General features: G+C 43.0%; 1 protein-coding gene across 14 annotated transcripts in view; it reads right to left on the bottom strand.

The window, feature by feature from the left end:
- LRCH3 (leucine rich repeats and calponin homology domain containing 3) overlaps nt 1-20,234 on the bottom strand; it is a 96,780-nt gene extending 76,546 nt beyond the window's left edge. For 11 of the 14 annotated variants that reach the window (XR_010116724.1, XM_063622168.1, XM_063622174.1 and 8 more), the window contains exon 1: nt 19,910-20,210. Coding sequence is in view for 11 of the 14 variants with exons in the window: in XM_063622168.1 (XP_063478238.1) it covers nt 19,910-20,171 (262 nt within the window). In the remaining 3 variants the exon portion in view is untranslated. Of the gene's footprint in view, nt 1-19,909 lie in introns of all 14 variants that reach the window. The other 3 variants (XR_010116723.1, XR_010116722.1, XM_063622169.1) reach the window with 3 other exon arrangements.
- Between the last annotated feature and the right edge of the window lie 6,982 nt (nt 20,235-27,216).

Genomic DNA, 27,216 nt, shown 5'->3' with positions numbered 1-27,216 from the left:
ATTATAAGATTATTTGATGTGATTCTAAATATTTATAGAGAAAATATTTAAGACAACTATAACAGGGAAGGTAAAGGGACATGAAGGGGGTAAGGTTTCTATACTTCACTCAGACTCGTAAAATAAGGACACCAATAGACTGACGAGTTAGACTTCTCTCATGTAATACCCAGGGCAGCAACGAAGAGAGCTACACAAAGAGATACACTCGAAAACACTGCAGAGAAATGAAAATGGAATTCTAAAAAATGTTCACGAAACCCATGGGAAGGCAAGAAAAAGAACACAGAAAGGAAAACAAAGGAAACAACAAACAAAATGGCAGACTTAGGCCCTAACACATCAACAATATGAAATACAGATTATCTACAAGACAGATCAAATGACCAAAATACAGAGATGAGCAAAGTGGATTTAAAAACATGATGCGGCCGGGCACGGTGGCTCACACCTGTAATCCCAGCACTTTGGGAGGCCAAGGCGGGCGGATCAGGGGGTCGGGAGATCGAGACCATCCTGGCTAACACGGTGAAACCCCGTCTCTACTAAAAAGAAATACAAAAAAATGAGCTAGGCGTGGTGGCGGGAGCCTGTAGTCCCAGCTACTCGGAGAGGCTGAGGCAGGAGAATGGCGTGAACCCGGGAAGCGGAGCTGGCAGTGAGCCGAGATCGCGCCACTGCACTCCAGCCTGGGCGACAGAGCGAGACTCCGTCTCAAAAAAAAAAAAAAAAAAAAAGACGCAACTCTATGTTATCTACAAGAAACTCACTTCAAGTAGAAGGATATAGGCTGAAAGTAAAAATCCGCACCCAAACAGGAGAGGTCTAATTCCTCATTAACTCCTCCCAATACTTGCTTCCCTAAAGCAATCACTTTTAACTCGTGTGTGTGTGTGTGTGTGTGTGTGTGTGTGTGTGCATGTTTGTTTGTTTTTTTGACACAGGGTCTTGCCCTGTCGCCCAGGCTAGAGTGCAGTGGTGCAATCACAGCTCACTGAAACCTGGAACTCCTGGGCTCAAGTGATTCTCTGACCCGAGCCTCCTGAGTAGCTGGGACCACAGGAATATGGAACCATGTCGGGCTAATTTTTCTTTTAAATCTTTTGTAAAAATGAGGTCTCAGGGGCCGGGCGCAGTGGCTCACACCTGTAATCCCAGCAGTTTGGGAGGCTGAGGCAGGTGGATCACTTGAGGTCAGGAGTTCAAGGGCAGTCTGGACAACATGGTGAAACTCCACACCAAACTAATTTTGTATTTTTAGTAGAGACAGGGTTTCACCATGTTAGCCAGGCTGGTCTTGAACTCCTCACCTCAGGTGATCCACCTGCCTCAGTCTCCCAAAGTGCTGGGATTACAGGAGTGAGCCACCGTGTCCAGCATTCCTATGCCCTTTTCTTAGAGACCCTTACTATATTTCATGTCTGCAGTACCTTCTTTTCTGACTTTTAGGATATTGATTCCAGATTTTCGGAAGTTTTTCTTTTGTCGGCACTGTCTGTTTTCTCTGGGTTCCTTCTGTTATGTTCTTTTCTTTGATGTCAGAAATGTTCTTCAAGGCCAGGCACTCACGCCTGTAATCCTAGCACTTTGGGAGGCTGAGGTGAGAGGATCATTTGAGCTCAGGAGTTTGAGACCAGCCTGGGCAACACAGTAAGACCCCTGTCTCTACTAAAATTAAAAAAAAATAAAAAATAAAAAAAAAAAAAGAAATGTTCTTCAACTATCTAGTAGTATTTAGTGTTCTTTTCATATTTAAAAACATAGGCCAGGCACAGTGACTCACACCTGTAATGCCAGCACTTTGGGAGGCCGAGGCAGGTGGATCACCTGAGGTCAGGAGTTCATGACCAGCCTGACCAATATGGAGAAACCCCATCTCTACTAAAAATACAAAATTAGCCGGGTGTGATGGTGCATGCCTGTAATCCCAGCTACTCGGGAGGCTGAGACAGGAGAATCGCTTGAACCCGGGAGGCAGACATCGCAGTGAGCCGAGATCGCACCATTACACTCCAGCCTGGGCAACAAGAGCAAAACTCTGTCTTAAACAAACAAACAAAAAACCCGTAACATTGAAATTCTGGGTGGAAGCTCTGTATGTACACTTCCCTATAAGGTACAGTGTAGGGACCTGGCTGTTTCATTTGGGTTCTGTAAGTACCAATACCTTAAAATCTTTTCTCTTTTCCACTAGATTTTCTCCAAAGACAAAAACTCCAATAATCAGAGGAGTATATCAGCCAAGCAGGGGAGATACCTAGAGATCTTACCATTCTGTATGTCGGTTGTCATTAGGTTTTCAATTTGGAGACGTGTCTCCCTCTTTAGCAAGCCTATACCCAAATCCAGACCCAGTTTTAGTCCCAACCCTCTGAAGAAAAAGCCTCCTTGATTTTTCTGTTGCACGTTCTTCTCCTTTAAAAATATGATAGAGGTAAGACCCTTAAGAAAAAAGTGTCTTATTGGAAAAGTTATCAAGGATAGGCCACATGACATGTTTTATCGTTTGCCCCTCAGGAAAAGCAATCACATATTGTGAATGACTTGAAAAAATGGCTTTCTTGGCCAGGCACGGTGGCTCACACCTGTAATCCCAGCACTTTGGGAGGCCAAGGCGGGTGGATCACTGAGGTCGGGAGTTTGAGACCAGCCTAACCAACATGGTGAAACCCCGGCTCTACCAAAAATACAAAATTAGCCAGGCGTGGTGGCACGCACCTGTAATCCCAGCTACTTGGAAGGCTGAGGCAGGAGAATCGCTTGAACCTGGAAGGTGGAGGTTGCGGTGAGCTGAGATAGCACCATTGCACTCCAGCCTGGGCAACAAGAGCGAAACTCTGTCTCACAAAAAAAAAAAAAAAAAAAAAGGCTTTCTTCCCCAGTTATGTTTTCCACGTACCCTAGGAGAGTGGGATGCTGAAAAATGTAAGTAGGCTGATAAAATTTTGGTACATATTTCCAAAGCTCGGCTATGAGAAAACTTATAAGGAAGTTTAACCAGAGAAATAAAAAATGAAATCAAACTCAGATTTAATTTAGCTAAGAGACTCTCCTTGTAGTCTATAAACCTGGTTCTAGTCTTGCTTAATTGGTGACATATGTTGGACTGGGAAAAGGTCAACGTCACTTAATTGTGAAATGTAAAAATTGTGTAACAAAAACAAATGAGGCCGGGCGCAGTGGCTCACGCTTGTAATCCCAGCACTTTGGGAGGCCGAGGCGGGCGGATCACGAAGTCAGGAGATCGAGACCACGGTGAAACCCCATCTCTACTAAAAATACAAAAAAATTAGCCGGGCGTGGTGGCGGGCGCCTGTAGTCCCAGCTATTCGGAGAGGCTGAGGCAGGAGAATGGCGTGAACCCGGGAGGCGGAGCTAGCAGTGAGCCGAGATTGCGCCACTGCACTCCAGCCTGGGCGACAGAGCGAGACTCCGTCTCAAAAAAAAAAAACAAAAACAAAAAAAAAAACAAATGAAAGCTGTTCTATGAAAAGGTGTTTCATGAGGCATTATTATGATGAAAACTTTGCTGCCAAACATAAAACTATTATTTGGTAACTTCTCACTTCAAATTTTAAAAAAGCTATAGATCACTACAATAAAGACTTTCTCTAGAAGTTTTAAAAGAAAACCTTTAAAATGATAACCAAAAATTTCAAGGTAAAACAAAATCCTTCAAGTACAATTCAGAAGGGAACTAAATGATACAAAAAATGACTTCAGCAAAAAGCTCCAGGAAAACATGATACTAATTACTAGTAGTAACCAGTCAACTATCTTCACTGTTCATATTAGAAGGAAGATGTCAGTTTAGGATCATGGCAGTTACAATATAGCAATTTAATCCTGTTATATATATTTTACAACACCATAATGAAATGTAAAATAAGAATAACAAAACTAAAAACTTTTATTTTTTTTTAATATTATTTCCTCTCCACCCTCCCCACCCCCCTACTTTTTGAGATAAGCTCTCACTCTGTCACCCAGGGTGGAGTACAGTGATGCAATCACAGCTCACTGCAGGCTCAAACTCCTGGGCTCAAGCCATCCTCCTGCCTCATCTTCCCAAGTAGCTGGGACTACAGATGCATGCCACCATGCCCAGCTAATTTTGTTTACTTTTTGTAGAAACCAGTGTCTCACTATGTTGCCCAGGCTGGTTCAAACTCTTGACCTCAAGCAATCCTCCCACCTTGGCCTCCCAAAGTGCTGGAATTACAGGCGTGAGCCACTATGCCTGGCCTAAAACATTTTATAACAAACTGGACTTGGTTTATTTAACATTCAAAAAGCATAATTCAAAAGGTATATCCGTGCCTAGAACAGTGACTGAAACACAGGCAGTGAATATATTTTTACTAACTAAAAAAATACAGCATTGAAGCAAGCAGAAGAAGGAAAAGAAAGGCTAAAACTTTTAAATAACATTTGCTAAGCATATATATGCACTGGAACCTTTGTTTATTGCTCCATAGGGCTATAATCTCATTTAATTTACAAAACCTCCTTATGAGGTAGACATTGCACAGATGAGGAAACTGCCATTTACAAAGGTTAGAAAACTTTCCTATGAGTCACACAAAGCTAGTAAGAGACTGAATTGATATGCAAACCTAGATTTCTCCGAATTCAAAGCCCATGCATAAGTATACTATGTCTTTTGTACAAAGCACTATACTATAATATTTTAAAATGCTGAAAAACAGGTATGTGACTAATAGGCAGCTGCATTATCCTAGTAAAAATCAGGGATTTTGAAAGAGATATCATTTAGTGCAAATATCAGATACCATCATTAAAATACCTCTTCAGACACAGAGATTCTTACTTAATATTACCTTTAGGATGCATTGAGATTATAGGTTAGTTAACTATGGTATGCTTGCACCCCACCATGCCACTGCACTGGATTTTCCTTCAGATCTTGAGAGAAAAGCTAAAAAAATTATAATGGGGGCTGGGCACGAGGGCTCACGCCTGTAATCCCCCAGCACTTTGGGAGGCCAAGGCAGGAGGATCATGAGGTCAGAAGTTCGACACCAGCCTGGCCAGCATGGTGAAATCCCGTCTCTACTAAAAATACAAAAATTAGCTAGGCGTGGTGGCAGGCGCCTGTAATCCTAGCTACTCAGGAGGCTGAAGTAGGAGAATCACTTGAACCCAGGAGGCAGAGTTTGCAGTGAGCTGAGATCGTGCCACTGCACTCCTGCCTGAGTGACAGAGCAAGACCCCGTTTCAAAAAAAAAAAAAAAAAAAAAAAAAAGGCCGGGCGCCGTGGCTCACACTTGTAATCCCAGCACTTTGGGAGGCCGAGGCGGGCGGATCACAAGGTCAGGAGATCGAGACCACGGTGAAACCCCGTCTCTACTAAAAATACAAAAAATTAGCCGGGCGTGTTGGCGGGCGCCTGTAGTCCCAGCTACTCGGAGAGGCTGAGGCAGGAGAATGGCGTGAACCCGGGAGGCGGAGCTTGCAGTGAGCCGAGATTGCACCACTGCACTCCAGCCTGGGCGACAGCGAGACTCCGTCTCAAGGAAAAACAAAAACAAAAACAAAAACAAACAAAAAAAAATTACAATGGGAAGAAATGGGGGCTATTTTCTAAATCTTACTCAGGCTCCCTGCCCCACCACCTTTCAATATCCCCTGGAATTTTTATTCTTGTATTCTCCTAGGGGTAGAGGTAGCAGTAGGGAGATCATTATACTTTTTTTAAAGTATTTAATAACTTTTTTTTTTTTTTTGAGACAAAGTCTCGCTCTGTGGCCCAGGCTGGAGTGCAACGGCACAATCTCACTGCAACCTCTCTCTCCCTGGTTCAAGTCATTCTCCTGCCTCAGCCTCCCGAGTAGCTGGGATTACAGGGCCCCCACCATGCCTGGCTAATTTTTGTATTTTAGTAGAGACAGGGTTTCGCCACGTTGGCCAGGCTGGTTTCAATCTTCTGACCTCAGGTGATCCGCCTGCCTCGGCCTCCCAAAGTGCTGGGATTACAGGCGTGAGCCACCACACCCGGCAATAAAGCTTTTAATAAAATGTTTTCATATTATGATCAGCACTTTATCCCTCCCCCACCCCAAAATGATTCCTAAAAAGTAACAGGAAGCTTTTCAGTTTGTTTTTAACAAAAAAATATGGGTTGGGGGGAATGATATAACCAAGCATCACAGTTTCCACAGAGCAAAAAAGCAACGCACTAGAACTTCCAGATGCAAAGCTGTAACCATGAAGACTTAAAATACTAATCCTCCAAAACTGGAAGTCTAAAATTTAGATAAATTTCTCTGTGAACTGTCAAAAGTAATTACTAAATTCGTTGGAAATTTTTATGAATAAATTATATAATTTCCATGAGATTTTCTACATTCCACAAGCAGTGGTTGTCCAGCTTCAGCAGGCGTCAGGCTGACCTGGAGGGCTTGTTGAATCAGACTGCTCAGCCCTACCCTGGAATTTCTGATACCACGTGTCTGAGGTAACATCCAATAATGTAAACCTCTAACAACTTCCTAGGTGATGATGTTGCTGCTGGCCTGGGAACCACTTCCAGAACAGTGCTCTGTGGTGGCTACCGTGTGCCCAAGAGAACTGTATACTGGTAGAATAGATCAAGATTTCTAGTCCAAGAAAATGATTTGAATATTTACAACTAAGAGCAATAGTTGTTTCCTCCTGAAAGAAACTAAATGATTGGGTTTGTAATGATCCCTGTGTGTCTCTGTGACCCACATTTGGAAATCGTACCAAGAAACTTGAACATATTACTAAGAAGTTGCAACTGTGATATAGTTGCAGGAAGGTTTCTTCCTCCAGAAAAATATGAGAATAAAAATAATTCAAACCTTTGATACACACTCTAATAAAATAACAAGAAAAATGGTAAGTTACGGGTCATACACCAAGACCTCAGGAAATGTAAAGAACTGCCTTTTGGACACGGCAGCATAATGTAAGAGCAAGAAATTGACTGCATTCTGCAAAGACCACAACTGCTCACAGAAGCACAGGTTTTGTGAACTAATTAAGTACTATGTATTCTAAGTAGTAAAATTATTTTACCTTGAAATTAAGTAACGGCTGTTAGATTACCTAGTATGTTAGTTTATGTAACTCAAGTTTATGCTAGAAAGTCATTATGCATATATTTCATAAGTAATCCTTTGTTTAAAGAAAGAAAATACATCCTTGATGAAACGAGCCTTGAATTATCTGCTGAATATGGACAGGGAATCAGACTGACTATAGCGAATAAACACAGGTGAGTAAGATTTAGGAGCCTTCAAATGTATGGGCTCAGTGGCATCACGAAAAGGAGACATTAAAAATGACCAATCACAAGGTGACATTTAAATGCTGATATTTCTAAACCTTTTGATGGTATTTTAATTCAAAATATATTTTGGTATAATATATACTAACACAGCACATAAAATGTGTCTATGCTGGGAATGAAAATGGGAAAAGCTGGTAACACAGATCATAAATGAGTATCAATTGAAAAGCTTCTATATTAGGATAAGAAAAGAATTTGGTCAAATAAGGGTTAGAATTGACCACAGTCATGATTTTGAAAGGCTCCTGCTCCTTACGATGAAATAAGCTAAACTGTCTTTATTGTTATCTGGTATCAGTTTGTGTGTGGAATGTTATACAATGAGCTCCAGGACACAGGCTGTAGTCCTGTATCCTATTGCTCACTAAAAGGAACCAAGGCTCCTTAAGGATAACTGCTTTGTTAGGAGAGGGGAAAACAAGATGAACCTAGAAAATCGTTTTGTTTTTGGAATATAATTTCCAGGTTATCAGTAGTAATCAATGTTGGAATGGGAAAGAAGTTTTGCCACACATGGTTTAAGCAATGATATGTGAGTATGGAATGCAGCAGGTACAGTCAGTTGTCAACATTCTGAATCTCTCAGATTCATAAAGATCCTAAAAAGGTAATATGCAGGGTATTATGAAAACATCAATACATATTATGAAAAATCCCCCTTCTTGTGTGAAAAAAGGAGTGGAAGCCGGGCGCGGTGGCTCACGCCTGTAATCCCAGCATTTTGGGAGGCCAAGGCGGGTGGATCACGAGGTCAAGATACCGAGACCATCCTGGTCAACATTGTGAAACCCCGTCTCTACTAAGAATACAAAAATTAGCAGCCGGGCATGGTGGCTCATGCCTGTAATCCCAACACTTTGGGAGGCTGAGGTGGGTGGATCACTAGGTCAGGAGTTCGAGACCAGCCTGGCCAACATGGTGAAACCCCGTCACTACTGAAAATACAAAAATTAGCCGGGCGTGGTTGGAGGTGCCTGTAATCCCAGCTACTTGGGAAGCTGAGGCAGGACAATCATTTGAACCCCGGAGGCAGAGGATGCAGTGAGCCGAGATCACGCCATTGCACTCCAGCCTGGGTGACAGGGCAAGACTCCATCTCAAAATAAATAAATAAATAAATAAAATTAGCCGGGTGTGGTGGTGCACACCTGTAGTCCCAGCTACTTGGGAGGCTGAGGCAGGAAAATCACTTGAACCCGGGAGGTAGAGGTTGCACTGAGCCAAGATCACACCACTGCACTCCAGCCTGGGCGACAGAGCGAGACCCTGTCTCAAAAAAAATAAAAAAGAAAAAAAAAAGGAGTGGATAATCAAGGTACAGATAGAACTTAAAGACATTTCCAATAGAATCTATTTGTCATTCTTATGTTAGAAAATAAGGAAGTGTTTACTAACTGCAAGTATTATGATAAAACAGCAAAATTAACAAAGCTATCGATGGTCACTGTTGATTTGACCACAAGAATGTTTGTAGTTCCTCGTGTTACTAAACATTGTCTTCACAAGCAAGATAAGCAACTGAGCAAGTAACAGTCTTTTAAAAGTAGGTACTAGAAACAAATACACCAATCAGAAGTAGAGCCCTGATTCTGGTATAACAATTTTGGGTAGAAAGCCTGAGTCCTCAGGATAGGAGTGAGGACAAGATAATTGAGCTCTTGATACACGATGGGATTTCTGCACTCTGGATCCTTACCATACCTACTAGGATGACATACGAAGGTTCTTTTATTTTCCAGTATAACTTGAGGGGTGCAGCTGAGGCAAGGCACAGTCTAAAAGGACTTGCTAACATCAAACTCTAGCCATGTACATATCCATGATATGTCCAGCACATCATATCCTAGGAACCAGGCAACTGGTGTCATAACTTTCTTCTTTGCTTATTGCCACCCACAAAGTGGGTCTTTTTTTTTTTTTTTTTTTTTTTTGAGACAGGGTCTTACTCTGTCGCCCAGTGCAGTGGCACAATCTTGGCTCATTGCAACCTCCACCTCTGGGGTTTGAGCAATTCTCCCACCTCAGCCTCCCTAGTAGCTAGAACTAACTAGAGGTGCACGCCACCATACCTGGCTAATTTTTGTATTTTTTGGTAGAGATGGGGTTTCACCATGTTGGTCAGGCTGGTCTCGAACTCCTGACCTCAAGTGATCCACCTGCCTCAGCCTCCCAAAGTGCTGGGATTACAGGCATGAGCCACCACGCCCGGCCCCTTTTCATTTTTTTAATAGACTGATGTTGAAAGTATTCAATTTGGTCGCCCCATATCATATGGGGTTAAATTAACTCAGGCCAATTATTTACTTACTGAGACCCTTCGGAAAAAGAATTACCTGGTTAACGTTAGAGCAGTGCTTCTTAAGCTGAAATGCAAATGCAGATTCTTATTCCGAGATGAGGCCTACAATTCTGCATTTCTCACAAGGTCCCGCGAACCTTCTATGGCATGCCATAGAACCAGATGTGAAAAACCACTATCCTCCAAAATAACTTTTAGAGTAAAGGAGCAAACTCTTTTTTTTTTTTTTTTTTTAAACAGTCTCACTCTGTGGCCTAAGCTAGAGTGCAGTGGTGCAATCTCAGCTCACTGCAACCTCCACCTCCCAGGTTCAAGTGATTCTCATGCCTCAGCCTCCCAAGTAGCTGGGATTACAGGCGTAAATCACCACACCTGGCTTAAAGTAGCAAATTCTAAGGAAGTGTTTTTTAAGTGGTTCTTAACCACCACCTGCACCTAGTACCATCAGGATGCTTGTTAAAAATGTAGTTTAATGGACTCCACCCCAGATCTCCTGAATCTCTCTAGTAATCAGACCCAGGGATGCGTATTTTTTAAAAAGAGCCCCAGGTGATTTTATGCACAACACTAAAGCCTGAGAATCAATATGCTACAGCTTGTCACTTGATAACAGATGGCCAGAAGCCACAAATTTTCTAGGCTAAAAGAAGCATGACCACATTATCTAAGATTTTCCTTACACAAGTGAGACATATAACTACCAAAGTTGAAAACACTGGATAAACAGAGAAAGCCTCCTTCACTACATATAAGGTTTAAAATTTTTATTCCTTTTATTATAATCAATGAATCCATTGCTAAATACCTAGAAGTTGACATTTATTTTGAGAGAACAACTCTTAGCACATGTAACATCATTTCTCTTATCCTCTATGACACCAATTTAAAAAGTTCTGAATGCTTGACTTTTTCACACCAAAGAGAAGCATACTCACTAGTATTATCCTTGAGAATGTTCTGATTGAAACTCCCAGGGTCCCCACTGAAACCAGTTACTTTATACAGCAGGCAGGCATCACTGTTCCAAAGCTATGAAAGTGAACAGGCTCTCAATCACTTCTTTTCGCTTTATCATTCACCCATCCATTCATTCAACAAATACTCAAAAGTTATACGCCAACAAACTGGATAACTCAGAAGAAACGCATAAATTCCTAGGAACATACAATCTCCCAAGATTGAATCATGAAGAAACAGAAAATCTGAACAGATTAATGAGTAAGGATTGAATCAGTAACAGTCTCTCACCAAAGAAAAGCCATGGTTTCACTGCTGAATTCTACCAGACACATGAAGAAGAACTAATAACAATCTTTCTCAAACTCTTAAAAAAACTAAAGAGAAGGGAATACTTCCAAACGCATTTTACGAGGCCGGCATTACCCTGATACCAAAGCCAGACACAAAAAATAAAATTACAAGCCACTATCACTGATGAACATACATGGAAAAATCTTCAACAAAATATAACACAGCAAGAAGGCCCTCACTAGATGGCAGCACCTAGATCTTGGTCTTTCCAACCTCCAAAATTCTGAGCCAACAAATTTCTACTCATAAATTACTCCGTCTGTGGTATGCTGTTATAGCAACACAAAATGGACTAAGACACCACTCTAATCCCTGGAACTGTGAATACAGGATCTCATACCCTGAATATCTTCCTTATGTGGAAGAGGGGATTTTGCAGATGTAATGAAGATTACTAATCAGTTGACTTTAGAATTAATCAAAAGAGGCACAATCTTGGTAAACCGAGTCTCATCACATGAACCCTCTGCATAGCAGCAGCAGAGGAAGTCTGAAAAACTGGAAGCACGAGAAGTGTTTGATGACACACCAGTGCTGGTTTGAGGATGGAGGGGGCCACGCTGTAAGAATGCAGGTGGCATCCAGGACCTGAGAGTGGCCTGAGGCTGACAACCAGAAAGGAAATAAGAACCTCAGTTTTATAACCACAAAGACTGAATTCTGCCAAAACTTCAATCAGCTTGGAAGCAAACTGTTCCCCAAAGCCTCCAGGTAAGAGCCCATCCTGCCAACACATTAATTTCAGTCTTGTGAAACCTTGAGTTCAGCTGAGTCCAGACTCCTAACCTATGGAACTATAGTAAATGGGTGCTGTTTTAAGCTGCTAAATTTGTAATAATTTGCTATTTAGCAACAGAAAACTAATATACCTCCTTCAAGAAGCTGCCAATCTAGTAGAAGATGATATTGTTTACTGTGACAACAGAAAAATGTGCAGAGGGCATTAAGAAAACAATAAGTGCCTGACTGGGGAGGAGGGATGGTAGAGAGAAAGGAAGAGAATCTAAAAAGAGACGGCCAAAAAGAAGAGGTGCCATGAGAAATACATGAGTTAACAATGAAGAAGTTAGCCTCAACAAAAGTAGAACATAAACGAAGTGAATAAATCATAAACGTACAATTCAATTTTTTAAAAGTATAGCATGAACAACCATATAATCACCACCAAGGTCATGAAACAGAGTATTTCCAATACTTCAGAAATATATCCCTGACTCCCAACCCAAAGCCCCCTTTCCTAATCACAGCTTTTTCCTTCTCCCCTAGAGGTAACCATTATCCTGATTTTTATGGCAATTATTTCCTTTTCTTTGTACTTTTAACACTTACACTTTTTTGTTTTTGAAGTTTACTAAATACATTTGCACTGTATATATTATGCTTCACACTTCACTTTCTCGACATTATGTTTCTAAGGTTCATTCCTGCAACTGCATATAGTTATAGCTCATTTATTAATTTTTTTTTTTTTTTTTGAGATGGAGTCTCACTCTGTAGCCCAGGCTGGAGTGCTGTGGTGTGATCTCAGCTCACTGCAACCTCTGCCTCCCAGGTTCAAGCGATTCTCCTGCCTCAGCCTCCTAAGTAGCTAAAATTACAGGTGCCCGCCACCACGCCCAGCTAACTTTTTGTATTTTTAGTAGAGACGGAGTTTCACCATGTTGGTCAGGCTGGTCTCAAACTCCTGACCTTGTGATCCACCCACCTTGCACTCCCAAAGTGCTGGGATTACAGGTGTGAGCCTCTGCACCTGGCCAGCTCATTTTCACACAATTGATTTATCCATTCTACTGGTGATCATCACTTGTTTCTATTTTGTCAAATATCAGTAATGCTATGGACAGTCTTATACATACTATATATCCTGGTATACATACACACAACTTTCTCTGAGGGACATATCTCAGAGTGGAGTTTCTGAGTCACAGAATATGTGTATTTTAAGCCTTCGTGGATCATTCCAGAGCATTTTCAAAGCTGAGGCACCAATTCACACTCCCCCAAGCTCCCACAGCATCCTGTGAGTGTCTCCACTGCTCCACGCTCTTTCCAATACTTGGAATCAACCTGTAAAGTAGTACCCACTGTGGTTTCATTGTCCATTCTCTTGATTACTGATGAGGTTCAGCACCTTTTCAAATATGTATTGGCCACTTGGAATTCCTCTTTAGTCAAGTACTAGTTCAAGTGTTTTCTCAGTTTTCTACTGGGTTGTCTTTTTCTTGTTTGTAGAAATTCTTAAATATTCTGGATCTAATCTGTTGCATTTATTGGAAATCTTAAGAAGACTGTGGCTTACCTTCCCACTATGATATGAAAATCATTTTTAAAAAACTGTGGGGTGTTTTTTTGATACAGAGTCTCACTCTGTCGCCCAGGCTGGAGTGGAGTATAGTGGTGCAATCAGCGTGATCTCGGCTCACTGCAACCTCCACCACCGGGGTTCAAGCGATTCTCCTGCCTCAGCCTCCTGAGTAGCTGGGATTACAAACACCTGCCAGCATGCCTGGCTAATGATTTTTTTTTTTTTTTTTTTTTTTTGTAGTTTTAGTAGAGACGGTGTTTCACCATCATGGCCAGGCTTGTCTTGAACTCCTGACCTCATGATCCACCTGCCTCGGCCTCCCAAAGTGCTGAGATTACAGGCATGAGCCACCGCACCCGGCCTGTTTGTTCTGTTTTGTTTTTGTTGTTGTTTTTGTTTTGAGAGGGAGTCTCACTCTGTCACCCAGGCTGGAGTGCAGTGACGTGATCTCGGCTCACTGCAACGTCTGCCTCCCGAGTTAAGCAATTCTCCTGCCTCAGCCTCCCGAGTAGCTGAGTCTGGGATTACAGGTGCGTGCCACCACAGCCAGCTAATTTTTGTATTTTTAGTAGAGACGAGGTTTCACCATGTTAGTCAGGTTGGTCTCAAACTCCTGATCTCAGGTGATCCACCCACCTCGACCTCACAAAGTGCTGGGATTACAGGCATGAGCCACTGCACCTAGCCAAAAACCTGTTTTTAATGGGAAAATCTATTACCCAGTTTTTAAATAAGAAATCAGTTAAACCAGTTTAAATCCAAGGTTTAAGATTTCCTTCAAACAATAAAAATTTAGAAATTGTGAAGAGCAAAGAAGAAAGTTAAAAATGAATAAGGAAATGCTTTACATTTTTACTACTCGTTTGATTCTAAAATTAGTCACACTGCATTTGATATTGCCGGCTGCTTCAGGAATTCAAAATAATATTCCTTTGTGTGAATTACCACACTGACCATACATTTTTCCCAAGCGCACCTGGGATATTTTACAGATGAACGGGAAAGAACAAGAAACATGTATATAACCATACCACTTAAAGTCATACTTGATGTTATCATACGAAGTAACGTTAACCATCCAGCTCCCAAATACAGCCACTGTAAAAGGAACTGGAACCTGGGAAATCCTTGGCCCCAACACTGCTGCCATTCCCCTACTGTCAACACTGGTTCAGTGGTCATCTATGGTTCATCTTCTCGCCTCCCCTAAAGAAACCATCCTACTCCCTCCCCTTCCCTTTTAAAAACAGTCCCAGGGGAGTCTAACATACTGTCCAACCTAACCTCCTGCAGTGATGAGAGTTCTATTACCTGTGTGGTCCGGTATGACAGAGAGGAGGTTGGTCCAAGGTGCCATCCAAAATGACGTATGTGACTACTGAGCACTTGAAATGTGGCTAGTGCAAATGAAGAACCAGGTTTTAAATTTCTATTTTAACCACCACTTACGGCTAGTTACTACCATACTAGACAGCACAGTTCTAGAAAAATTCATAGTGCATATACTGTGACTGTTACAAAACAGACATAAACAAGGATCCAAGAAAAACACAATCTCAAATTAAGACCTGGTACTCTAGTCCGTATTTCCAAGACTAATGAAACCATAATTTTGTGAGTTACAGACTGCCTCCTTGGAAAATTAAATAGCATTTTAGCAGTCCTCATTCTTCTTACCTAGAAAGTATTCATTTCTTGAAAATTTTCATTTTCATAGCTCCAATAACACTGCATTACTTTGGCTCACCCGCCACATGTCAATTTGTTTCCTTTTTCTGTGTGTAATCGTAGTCCACCTCCCCACAGCATCCTGCTCTCACCCGTAGGCTTTACCCCAATGTTGAGTCTTTGCTTTCTTGTTTTCTGCATTTCATTCAAGAGTTTTCTTCAAGCTTCAGCTATGACTCTTATTTGCCTTCTGCAAAACAGTATCACCTCACTATATAATCTTAAGAATATCGTTTAATCTGAGATTGCTTCTCTCTCATTTATTTATTTATTTTGAGACAGGGTCTCACTCTGTTGCCCACACTGGAGAGCAGTGGCGCGATCTCCGCTCACTGCAGCCTCAATCTCCCAGACTCAAGCGATTCTCCTACCTCAGCTTCCCAAGTAGCTGCGACTACAGACGCATTCCACCACAACTGTCTAATTTTCGTATTTTTTTAAGAGACGAGGTTTGCGATGTTGCCCAGGCTGCTCTCCATCTCCTGGGCTCAAGTGATCCACCGGCCTCAGCCTCCCAAAGTGTTACAGTGCTAGGGTTACAGGCGTGAGCCACTGCACCCAGCTTCAGATTGCTTCTCATTTGTGAAATAACTTAGAAGGTCACTATGGTTCCTTCTGGTTTTAGGATTTTTCTGTTTTTTGTTTTGTTTTTTTTTGAGATGGAGTCTCGCTCTGTTACCCATGCTGGAGTGCAGAGGCGCCATCTCAGCTCACTGCAACCTCCACCTCCCAGGCACAAGCGATTCCCCTGTCTGTCTCCTGAGTAGCTGGGATTATAGGCGTCTGCCAATGGCAACCAGCTAATTTTTGTATTTTTAGTAGAGCCGGGGTTTCACCATGTTGGGCAGACTGGTCTCGAACTCCTGACCTCAGGTGATCCACGTGCCTCGGCCTCCCAAAGTGCTGGGATTACAGGCGTGAGCCACTGCGCCCAGCCTAGTTTTAGGATTCTATGAATTCTAGTACAGGCCTAGTTACTGGATCTTTTTTCTTTTTTCTGTTTTTGTTTTTTCCAGACTGATTCCTCTTTCCATCTTTTAAAATGCTGGTATCTCCCTGAGTTGACAGTGCCTACCTTTTCCATTCTCTACGTCCGTCCTCCAAGAATCTTATAAACTCTCACTATGACTCTCTTGAATTTATTCCATAGCCTTAACTTCACTCTACATTCTTTTTTTTTTTTTTTTTTTTGAGACGGAGTTTTGCTCTTGTTGCCCAGTCTGGAGTGCAATGGCGTGATCTCAGCTCACTGCAGCCTCCACTTCCAGGATTCAAGAAATTCTCCTGCCTCAGCCTCCCAAGTAGCTGGGATCACAGCCATGCACCACCACGCCCAGCTAATTTTTTGTATTTTTAATAGAGACGGGGTTTCACCATGTTGGCTAGGCTGGTCTTGAACTCCTGACATTGAGTGATCCGCCCGCCTCGGCCCCCCCAAGGTGCTGGTATTACAGGCGTGTGCTACCATGCCCAGCTAACTTTTTGTATTTTTAGTAGACAGGGTTTCACCATGTTGGCCAGGCTGGTCTTGAACTCTTGATCTCGTGATCCACCCACCTCAGCCTCCTAAAGTGTCACTCTACATTCTAAAGCTCTAGTTTGTTTGTTTCTATTTGTCCCACATGATTCACTAGATGTGCTACTAACCCTTCAAAGATATTGGGCAAACAAAAGAACTTATAGGAACCCAACTTGTCAGTATAATTATTGATCAATAACACAAATTTTAGGGTCAAATGTATCAGAAATTGAATCCTAGTTCTGTCACTTATTAGCTGTGAGACCTTGATCAAATTATTTAATCTCCTGAGCCTCAATTTTCTCACATGTAAAGTGGGGTCAAAAATAGTACTTACAACTCACTATGGTTGTTTTTGTTCATGTTATATATGTACACACACACACACACACACAGCTTAGCACAATACGTGGAATATGTTAAGACCTCAATAAATGTTAGCTACTATTATAAGCAACAGCATTACCATCTTTCTAATCTTACAGGTTTAACAGTTATCTTGGACTCCTTCTATCCTTTTTTAAATAAATTCAATCAGCATTTGTCCATTTTCATTTTCCAGTATGATCTCAGTGTACCAGGATTTCATTCCCTCACAGCTTTCTGTTATGCAGCTACCCAACCAGATTACTAGATTTAAAAATATTCATAAGGCCTCATTTTTGTTTCCTCTATATTACCCAGCATAATGCCTAAAACATAGAAGTTGTGCTATTATTACACAATTCAAACAATCCTTCCACCCGTCTATCTCCCCATTAGATCCCTTGAGTTCTTTCAGGGCAGGGAGTGTCTTGGTCCTCTTCATACACCGATAACTGCCAAAGTCCTTCTGTCAATAAATGTCTGTTGAATGAATACTGACCTCTAAACCTATTGGCTATGTAGCTTCCTCGTATATGAAAGGCAGCTCTTACGTTCTCTAATCCAATAATTTATTTTGACCAAATTGGTCTCACCACAATATCATCATGTACAATTTCACTGTATTAGTCAGGACCTTTTTATCATCAAACAATTCTGGCCAGGTGAGGTGGGTCACACCTGTAATCCCAGCACTTTGAGAGGTCGAGGCGGGAGGATCACAAGGTCAGGAGATCGAGACCAGCCTGGCCAATATGGTGAAACCCCATCTCTACTAAATATATAAAAATTAGCCGGGCGTGATGGCGGGCACCTGTAATCCCAGCTACTTGGGAGGCTGAGGCAGGAGAATCGCTTGAACCCAGGAGGCAGAAGTTGCAGTGAGCCGAGATCATGCCACTGCACTTTACACGTTTTGACCAGATAAAAAAATCAACCAACAAAAAATGTGGTTTCTACAGAAAACTATTAAAGTATAGGCAACACCATACTTAAAAACTCAGAGCACAGTAAGGAAAAACCTCTTTGGTATTACTTATTATTCTTCATAAATGCACTTGGATTTTCTTAGTCAATAAAATATTTAAGGACTCAACACGTTGCTCTTAGAACTACTGAAAAGCAGGTGAGATAATGAGCTAGACAGACTACTGTAATCAACTTGTTCTTTAGCTTCAGGCTTGATGGAGTAACAATGAAATGACTCACACCAATATGAAATCACTATACCATATAACCATTTCCTAAACAGAAGCAGGAAATTTGGGGTGTGAATGATAATTTTAGATGCTGTCTACCAGAACACACACAAAAGGAAAGTGGCTGCTCATATTTACCTTAGTAAGAAACTTTAATTCACTAAAAAATATTCAGTTCAACTGTTTCCAAAAAGAGATTAAATAAGCAGGCATTTAATGTCTATTTTAAACTATAGCAAAATTTTCTTTGGAAAGAATAGCTTTAGTTTAACAGTTCTGCTTATTTTTCCAAAATGAGTGAATCATATGTAACACTTATCAACTTTTAATGACTGCAAAGCATAGAAAACGTGCTCAATCTAAGATTTTAAAATAAAATAAGATACCAAGTACTGCCGGCCGCAGTGGCTCACGCCTGTAATCCCAGCCTTTTGTAAGGCTGAGGCCGGCGGATAGCTTGAGCCCAGGAGTTGGAGACCAGCCTGGGCAACATAGCAAAACCCCGTCTCTACAAAAAAAATACAAAAAAATTGGCCGGACGCGGTGGCTCACGCCTGTAATCCCAGCACTTTGGGAGGCCGAGGTGGGCCAATCACCTGAGGTCAGGAGTTCGAGACCTGCCTGGCCAACATGGTGAAATCCTGTCTCTACTAAAAATCCAAAAATTAGCCAGGTGTGGTGGCGGGCGCCTGTAGTCCCAGCTACTCGAGAGGCCGAGGTGGGAGGATCACCTGAGCCTGGGAGGCAGAGGTTGCAATGAGCCGAGATTGCGTCATTCCACTCCAGCCTGGGAGACAAGAGCGAGATACCGTCTCAAAAATATATATATATATTTATATATATAAAAAATTAGCTGGGCGTGGTGGCGGCCGCCTGTAGTCCCAGCTACTCGGGAGGCTGAGGTGGGAGGATCACCTGAGCCCAGGAGGTCGAGGCTGCAGTGAGCAGTGATAACGGCACTGCAAACATGATGATGAACAACTCGGGCACCAGACACTGTTCGCTACAACTAAGAAAGCCAAATAATACCTACTTTCTTATTCTCTTTCCTGTGTTCGAAAACATACATAGCACGAAGTAATGCTTTAAAAAGGAATAGCAAGTACAGGTATGTTAGACTATCTTTTCTAAGTAGTTTTCTTCAACTTTTTTTTGGAGGACATGAGGAGCGGGAGAGGAAACTAATGGGACTCGGCAGGCGGGCCCTAGTTATTTTTACAAGCATATTTATTTTGTAAGTCAACTAGATGGAGGCGAAGAAAGAAGTTCCAGCGTTCGGGTTCACTTCACACACACCCCAACACTTCTTTGGGGTTCACTTTAAACACACACACCCCAACACTTCTTTCGGGTCCACTTTAAACACACACACACCCCAACACTTCTTTCGAAAAAACTCCAGGACTGAGACCGACCCTTCCTGACAATGCAGCTCGTCCAGACACCCCCGCTACTCTGATGTGTGAAGAGCTCGCGCTAACGTTCCCGTCTTAGCATGTCCATTCGGCACCCCAAATCCGAAAGGGACTGCAGAAACCGGGGGGGGGGGGGGCAAGGGTCTACCTCCGCCGCGGCAGAAGCTGATTTTCCTCAGAAAGCCTAAAAAATGATCCATCAATCACTCCGGCTCCCTTCCCCGAGAGATGCCGCCGCCCGCCGCCTCTCCCCGGGCTCTGGGTCCGGCGCAGGCCCGGAGGGCTGGGGCCGTCGGCTTCTCCCCGTTACGCGGGTCCGGACCCGGCGCCTACGGGACGAGCTGCTTTAACTCCCCCGCATCCGCCTCCCCCGGCCGGGGCGGTTCCCGGCGCCCGGTCTCCGGCGGGCAGAGACGCCCCCCCGCTCCGCTCACCCGCCCGGGTGGTGTCCGTCAGGTCGTGGTTGGCCGCTCCCCGGGGAAACTCCCTCAGTTTCCGGCCGCTCAGGCTCAGCACCCCAGTGACCGCCGCCTCCTCCAGGGCTCGATCGAGAGAGCGGCTCCACGACCCCGGGCCGAAACCAGGGCCTGCCCCGGAGCTTGGGCCGCAGTGAGCACCAGGGAGGTTACCTCCCGACGCTACCGTGCCAGAGTACTCGGCAGCCGCTGCCACAGCGACCAAGCCCGCGGCCGCCATTTCCCAGCCGACAACACTCGGGCCCGCCAGCTCGGCGCATGCGCGGCCGGACCGCTGGGTGGGCGGAGAAAGGGGCTCACGGACCGACCCCGGACGGTTCCCGTGATGGGCAGCACCGTGGTGCCCCCCGGCGCAGCCAGGCGCTTGCCCCCGCCCACATGATGAGCTTTTCAAGGGAAATTAAAACGGACCTCACAAATCCGGAGCAGCCCCCTTAAGATGCCTATACAAAAACATCTTTCGGGCAACGCTCCGCATCAAAACTTCTCCGCCTTGCTCCCTCAGTAGTGGAGGATTCGACTAAGCATTAAATTAAGAATTTTTTTTTTTTTTGAGACGGAGTCTCGCTCTCTCGCCCAGGCTGGAGTGCAGTGGCGCGATCTCGGCTCACTGCAACTCTGCTTCCTGGGTTCAAGCTATTCTCCTGCCTCAGCCTCCCGAGTAGCTGGGATTACAGGCACGCACCACCACACCCGGTTAATTTTTGTGTTTTTAGTAGAGACGGGGTTTCACCATGTTGGCCAGGTTGGTCTCGATCTCCTGACCTCAAGTGATCCGCCCGCCTCGGCCTCCCAAAGTGCTGGGATTACAGGCGTGAGCCACCACACCCGGCAAGGATTCTTTCTTAACACTGTTGCTGCAGAAACTTGGACGGTGAGAGGAGAGGACCCTCTGAGATACGACCTAAACCGTCTCCCAACTTCATTGTATTACCAGATGATCTAAGTCGAGGTTTGGTGCACTTACTATGGTTGCTGGAGAGAAAACAAACAAACATGTGCTAATCAGGCTCAGAATTCTCATTAAAAACGTAATATTTTATATCATCCATCCCTTTTATAAAATAGCTCTTCTTAATGAAAATATAACAAATATCTTCAATAGTACTTGTCCTTTTGGCAAGATTTTATTGTTGTTGGATAAAGCAAGATTAGAATAGTATTAAAATCTAAAATGTTGGTCTGGAACCAAAATCGAGGAACAGAAAATGATCTGACCGTAATCTAAATGTGGGAATTAAAGGTAGAACCGAAGAGATGCTCTAAATTGAAACCACTCAAGTAATGAAAGAGTGGAAAATACTTCATTTAAAACTAATTAGACGCCGGGCGCGGTGGCTCACGCCTGTAATCCCAGCACTTTGGGAGGCCGAGGTGGGCGGATCACGAGGTCAGGAGATCGAGACTATCCTGGCTAACACGGTGAAACCCCGTCTCTACTAAAAATACAAAAAATTAGACGGGCGTGGTGGCGGGCGCCTGTAGTCCCAGCTACTCGGGAGGCTGAGTCAGGAAAATGGCGTGAACCTGGGAGGCGGAGCTTGCAGTGAGCCGAGATAGCGCCACTGCACTCCGGCCTGGGCAAAAGAGCGAGATTCTGTCTCAAAAAAAAAAACAAAAAACAAACAAAAAAACCAATTAGACCTCACTTATATTGCAGCCAGTCTCCAGCATATTCTTCAGTCTGTTTTACTGAAGAAGCCATTTCTGCTATATGATGTAAATTTTACCAACAATTAATCAACTAGTATTTACTACGGGAAATGTCAGGTACAACCCTTTCCTAGAGGATTACAATCTAATTATGGAACCCAGGGCTGAGAGTGATGGGGCTTACTTATGAGTTCAGAGAAAAGAAAGCTATATCATGGATAAATTACGCTTTGAATTAAACTTGAAGGATTATAAAGTAGGACAAACTGGAAGGTGAGACTGGAAGATGGATCAGCATGAACACATCCAGATACGACTTAAAGTGGTAACATGTGGAGGATACGAAGGCCACAGATCAGAAAGTTCGTGTCAGAGAGCAAAAGAAAAATAAGGACGGAGAGATCCTCTCATTCAAGCCCCAACTCTTCAATGACACCTCAATTGGAATGAATTGCTAAATGCTAGAAGGTATAAAAATGTTTAATCCCAGTGCCAAAGTTGATTAGTAACAGCTGCCCAGAGAGCTGTTCTATAAACTCTCAATACATCCTAGTTACTTCAGCAACAAGTTCCATGATACATAACCAATATGTGATGAGCATGGGTCACAATGGCAGGTGACGTATTTGTCATCCCCAGCAAATAACATTTATCCAATGCATATATAGGTTTTTGTTATCCTGGGCTTCCTACAATTGTTATTCTTCGAAAGATATTAAGCTATTTAAGGTCAGTTTTGTTTTTTTTTTTAGGGAGATTTCAACTACGATGACTGATTATCTATTCATATATTCCATACTAATGCTACAATGCTGTAGAATTAGTTGCCAGATGTACCTTTTCAAATGCACCATTGTCATCTGATTGCTTATTACCTTCCACATCTACACTAAATTCTGTCAAGTTCTCTGTAATAGGCCTCATTCCTATCTACATGTATGAATACATCCCATCGTAATAGCAACATACTATGCTAGCCCTGAACTGACCAAGCTTACAGATGCTTCAATATTCAACAAGATTTTAAGGTCCTTAATATATTAAACTCTATGCTATCCTAGGACTGAGTATATTTTTAGGAGTTAAAAAATTAGTCAACCCTCGCTGGTGCCTGTAATCCCAGCTACTTGGGAGGGTAAGGTGGGAGGATTGCTTGAGGCCAGGAGTTCGAGACCAGCCTGAGCAACATAGTGAGGGCACCCCACCTCCCACTCCCTGGTCTCTAAAATTTTTTAAAAGAATTAGCTGGGCGTGGTGGTGCCTGACTGTAGTCCCAGCTACTTGGGACGGTGAGGTAGGTTCGCTTGAGGCCAGGAGTCGAGGCGCAGCAAGCTATGATTGTGCCACTGCACTCTAGCCTAGGAGAGAATGACATCCCATCTCTAAAAATGAAAAATAATTTTAAAAAATAGTAAAAATGAGTGGAAAGCAGTAGAAACCAAAATAGATTATGTACACACACAGGAGAGGTTGTGAGGAAAGAAAAAAGAATTACAATTTTTGGGCCGGGTGTGGTGGTTCATGCCTGTAATCCTAGCACTTTGGGAGGCCGAGGTGGGTGGATCACCTGAGGTCGGGAGTTTGAGACCAGCCTGACCAACATGGAAAAACCCCCTCTATTTTTTTTTTTTTTTTTTTGAGAAGGAGTCTCGCTCTTTCACCCAGGCTGGAGTGCAGTGGCGCGATCTCGGCTCACTGCAGACTCCGCCCCCCCGGGGTTCACGCCATTCTCCTGCCTCAGCCTCCCGCGTAGCTGGGACTACAGGCGCCCGCTACCTCGCCCGGTTAATTTTTTGTATTTTTAGTAGAGACGGGGTTTCACCGTGTTAGCCAGGATGGTCTCGATCTCCTGACCTCGTGATCCGCCCACCTCGGCCTCCCAAAGTGCTGGGATTACAGGCGTGAGCCACCGTGCCCGGCGAGAAACCCCCTCTCTACTAAAAATACAAAATTAGCCCGGCGTGGTGGCGCATGCCTGTAATCCCAGCTACTCAGGAGGCTGAGGCAGGAGAATCACTTGAACCCAGGAGGCGGAGGTTGCAGTGAGCCAGGATTGTGCCACTGCACTCCAGCCTGGGCAACAAGAGGGAAACTCTATCTAGGAAAAGAAAAAAGAGAGAATTACAATTTTTAAGGAAAACAGGGTTCGTAAGTCAGTAGATCCCTGCCTTTATTAAAAATATAAAAGTTAGCCAGGCGTGGTGGCAGGCACCTGTAATCCCAGCTACTCGGGAGTCTGAGGCACAACAATTGCTTCAACCCGGGAGGCGGAGGCTGCAGTGAGCGGAGATCGCACCACTGCACTCCAGCCTGGGCGACAGAGCAAGACTGTCTCAAAAAATAAAAAGAAATGTACATATTTAAAAGCCAAAAGAAAGACCTGTGCATATGGGGGAAACTGAAGATGCTATATATACTATTATATGAGAACAAGTCCTAGGTATATGGGGGAAACTGAAGATGCTATATATACTATTATATGAGAACAAGTCCTAGGTAAAGGAAGGATGGGAGGAAGGATAGATTCAGCAGTTAACACTGCGACTTCTAAGGAGTTGAGGCTTCAGCTACAAAGTAAAGGTAGACTATGAGGGAATTCTTATCCTACTCTCTCAGTCATCTCCATAAAGTAGGTGACAGCGTCTTACGAGAAAGAGATATAGGAAATGGAGTCTTTGTGGGGAGTTCACCAAAGAGTCTAATGATGAATAAAAGAAATGATGAAAGACAGTTGTACAAAAGGCCAGGAGCAAAGTGGCTCATAGGGATCTGTAACTTCTTCCACCACTGGTCTGTGGTCTGGGAGCAGAAGCTGAAAAAACAGGCAGTGCAGATTATTCAGTGTTAGCAATTGATACAGTGTACTTCCCAGCTTCTTCCTGTTTATTTTACAGACTGAAAGTTAACTCATTCAACACCGGAGGCAAGTTTCACTCAAATCCTAATTGTTCTTTGCAGCTCTGCATTTCACTATATCATGCAAACGTTATGTCCTCCCTTCCCCCTTCTACTCACTAGAAATATATCATGGTCACTCCTTCTAAGACTCCACTTCTAGGCTGGGCTCCGTGGCTCATGCCTGTAATCCCAGCACTTTGGGAGTCAGAGGCGGGCAGATCACCTGAGGTCAGGAGTTTGAGACTAGACTGGCCAATATGGTGAAACCTCATCTTAGTACAAAAATTAGCTGGGTGTGGTGGCACGTGCCTGTAATCCCAGCTACTTGGGAGGCTGAGACAGGAGAATCGCTTGAACCCGGGAGGCAGAGGCTGCAGTGAGCCGAGATCACTACTGCACTCCAGCCTGGGCAACAGAGAAAGACTGTCTCAAAAAAAAAAAAAAAAAAGACTCCACTTTTAGGGTGGGCGTGGTGGCTCACATCTATAAACCCAGCACTTTGGGAAGCTGAGGCAGGCAGATCTCCTGAGGGTAGGAGTTCGAGACCAGCCTGGCCAACACGGTGAAAACTCATTTCTACTAAAAACACAAAAATTAGTTGGGCGTGGTGGCTCAAGCCTGTAATCCCACCTACTCAGGAGGCTGAGGGACAAGAATTGCTTGAACCCGGGAAGGATCCTGGGAGGCAGAGGTTGCAGTGAGCCGAGATCGTGCCACTGCACTGCAGCCTGGGTGACAGAGTAAGATTCTGTCTCAAAAAATAAAAAAACTCCACTTTTATAAACTCAAAGCAGTATAAATAGGATTTAGGTGAATCCCATCCTTGCTGAATACATTTATATATTTGCTGAATATATTTAATAGATGTTTGATCCTTCCATTGCTTACTCCTTTAAAAAGTCCTATTAACTTTTTTAAACTTTATACAGGAAAATTCAGACAATATGATTCTTTTCTCATTAAAGGGAAATGGAGTAAGTAGAAATTAAATACGCACACTAGGAGAAGAGCTTCCAACTAATCTTTAAACACTGGTATACCTCATCTGAATACACTCAGACGACATTTCAGTCCCAGAATGGCATCACATTTGCTTGTGTTATCAAGCTTCCTGTTAAACGTAGGTAGAAAATAAGCTGTAGGCCGGGTGCAGTGGCTCACACCTGTAATCCCAGCACTTTGGGAGGCCGAAGCAGGCAGATCACCTGAAGTCGGGAGTTTGAGACCAGCCTGACCAACATGGAGAAACCCCGTCTCTAATAAAAATGCAAAATTAACCGGGCGTGGTGGTGGGCACCTGTAATCCCAGCCACTCGGGAGGCTGAGGCAGGAGAATCGCTTGAACCCAGGAGGCGGAGGTTGGGGTGGGCCGAGATCGCACCATTGCACTCCAGCCTGGGCAACAAGAGTGAAACTCCATCTCAAAAAAAGAAAAAAAAAAAAAAAAAAGAAAAAGAAAAAAGGAAAATAAACTGAAGTGAGAAGGGAAATAAAAGATATTAGAAGTCTACAATTTCTAAGTAAATCTTTAAATCCCTATTAATGGTCCACCATAGTCCACAATTCTTGTTGTAAATGCTGTGTTTATTGAAGTATCATTAAAAAAAAAAAAAAAGAAGCTAGTTCCAAATTGATCTATCCAAAAAGAACCCTCTCTAAAGGGAAGCTTTACATGCTTAACTGCTTTTTCACAGTGGCAAAATAATAATAATTCTGATGAAAATTGAAAGCACTACTGATCAGAAATGAATTATTTTCTGCTTTAATATTGCCAATATGGTATTTATTTTCTGTGCTGCCAAGTGAGCTATTTTTTCTCTTATCTCCTTAATAGTAAAAATAAATCAACAAAAATTACTCTGGGCCCGTATATTTTGTGTGAATTACAAAGCTATTAACAGTAAAATATTAATAATGATATGCACACCTATTCTAATAAAAACTCGCCACTGAGCAATGAAGCCTGTTTCCTCAGACATAGTATTTTGTGATTGGCTTAAACAGTTGACCCTTCAACAACATAGCTTTGAATTACTTGGGTCTACTTATAAGCAATTGTTTTGAACCAAAAAAACATCTCGGAATGCAAAATCCATGTACACAGTGGGCCAACTTTTCGTATACACAGGTGTGGGACTTCAGTATTGTGCAGGGTTGGGTATATACAAGGGTCCTGGAACCAATCCTCTGTGTATACCGAGGGACGACTGTAATTAAAATTGTGGTGAAGTTTATGCCTGTTTTTAAAAAATGCATATCTGATTAGGAATACTGGACTTTTCTAACAGGTCTACCTAATCTGAATAGCAAAGTAATAAAGTATAATCATCACTGGTAGAATAGATTTACTTACCATGCTAAAAATGCTAAAGCATGGCTATGACCAATTCTTAGGTATTTGAAAACCACACACCATTCCACTATTTTCTGTGGGTGTTAATTCACCGAAGCAGTTTATTATCAATTAAGAATTAGAAGATCTGAGCTCAAAAAATAACTCTGCCACACGCAAGTCTTGAAAACACTGGGACTCACTTTACTAAGATGTAAAAGCAGGGGTTAGACTGGATTAGTCTCTAAAGGCTCATCTAACCCAATATTCTGCATTGCAAAGTATACTGGATTCTTTTTTTTTTTTTTCTTTAAGACAGAGTCTCACTCTGTCACACAGGCTGGAGTGCAATGGTGTGGTCTCGGCTCACTGCAATCTCTGC

This window comes from Symphalangus syndactylus, chromosome 17 (assembly GCF_028878055.3).
Source record: "Symphalangus syndactylus isolate Jambi chromosome 17, NHGRI_mSymSyn1-v2.1_pri, whole genome shotgun sequence".
Lineage (NCBI taxonomy): Eukaryota > Metazoa > Chordata > Mammalia > Primates > Hylobatidae > Symphalangus > Symphalangus syndactylus.
The sequence above is the reverse complement of the archived record's forward strand: the minus strand, read 5'-3'. Positions and strand labels throughout refer to the sequence as shown.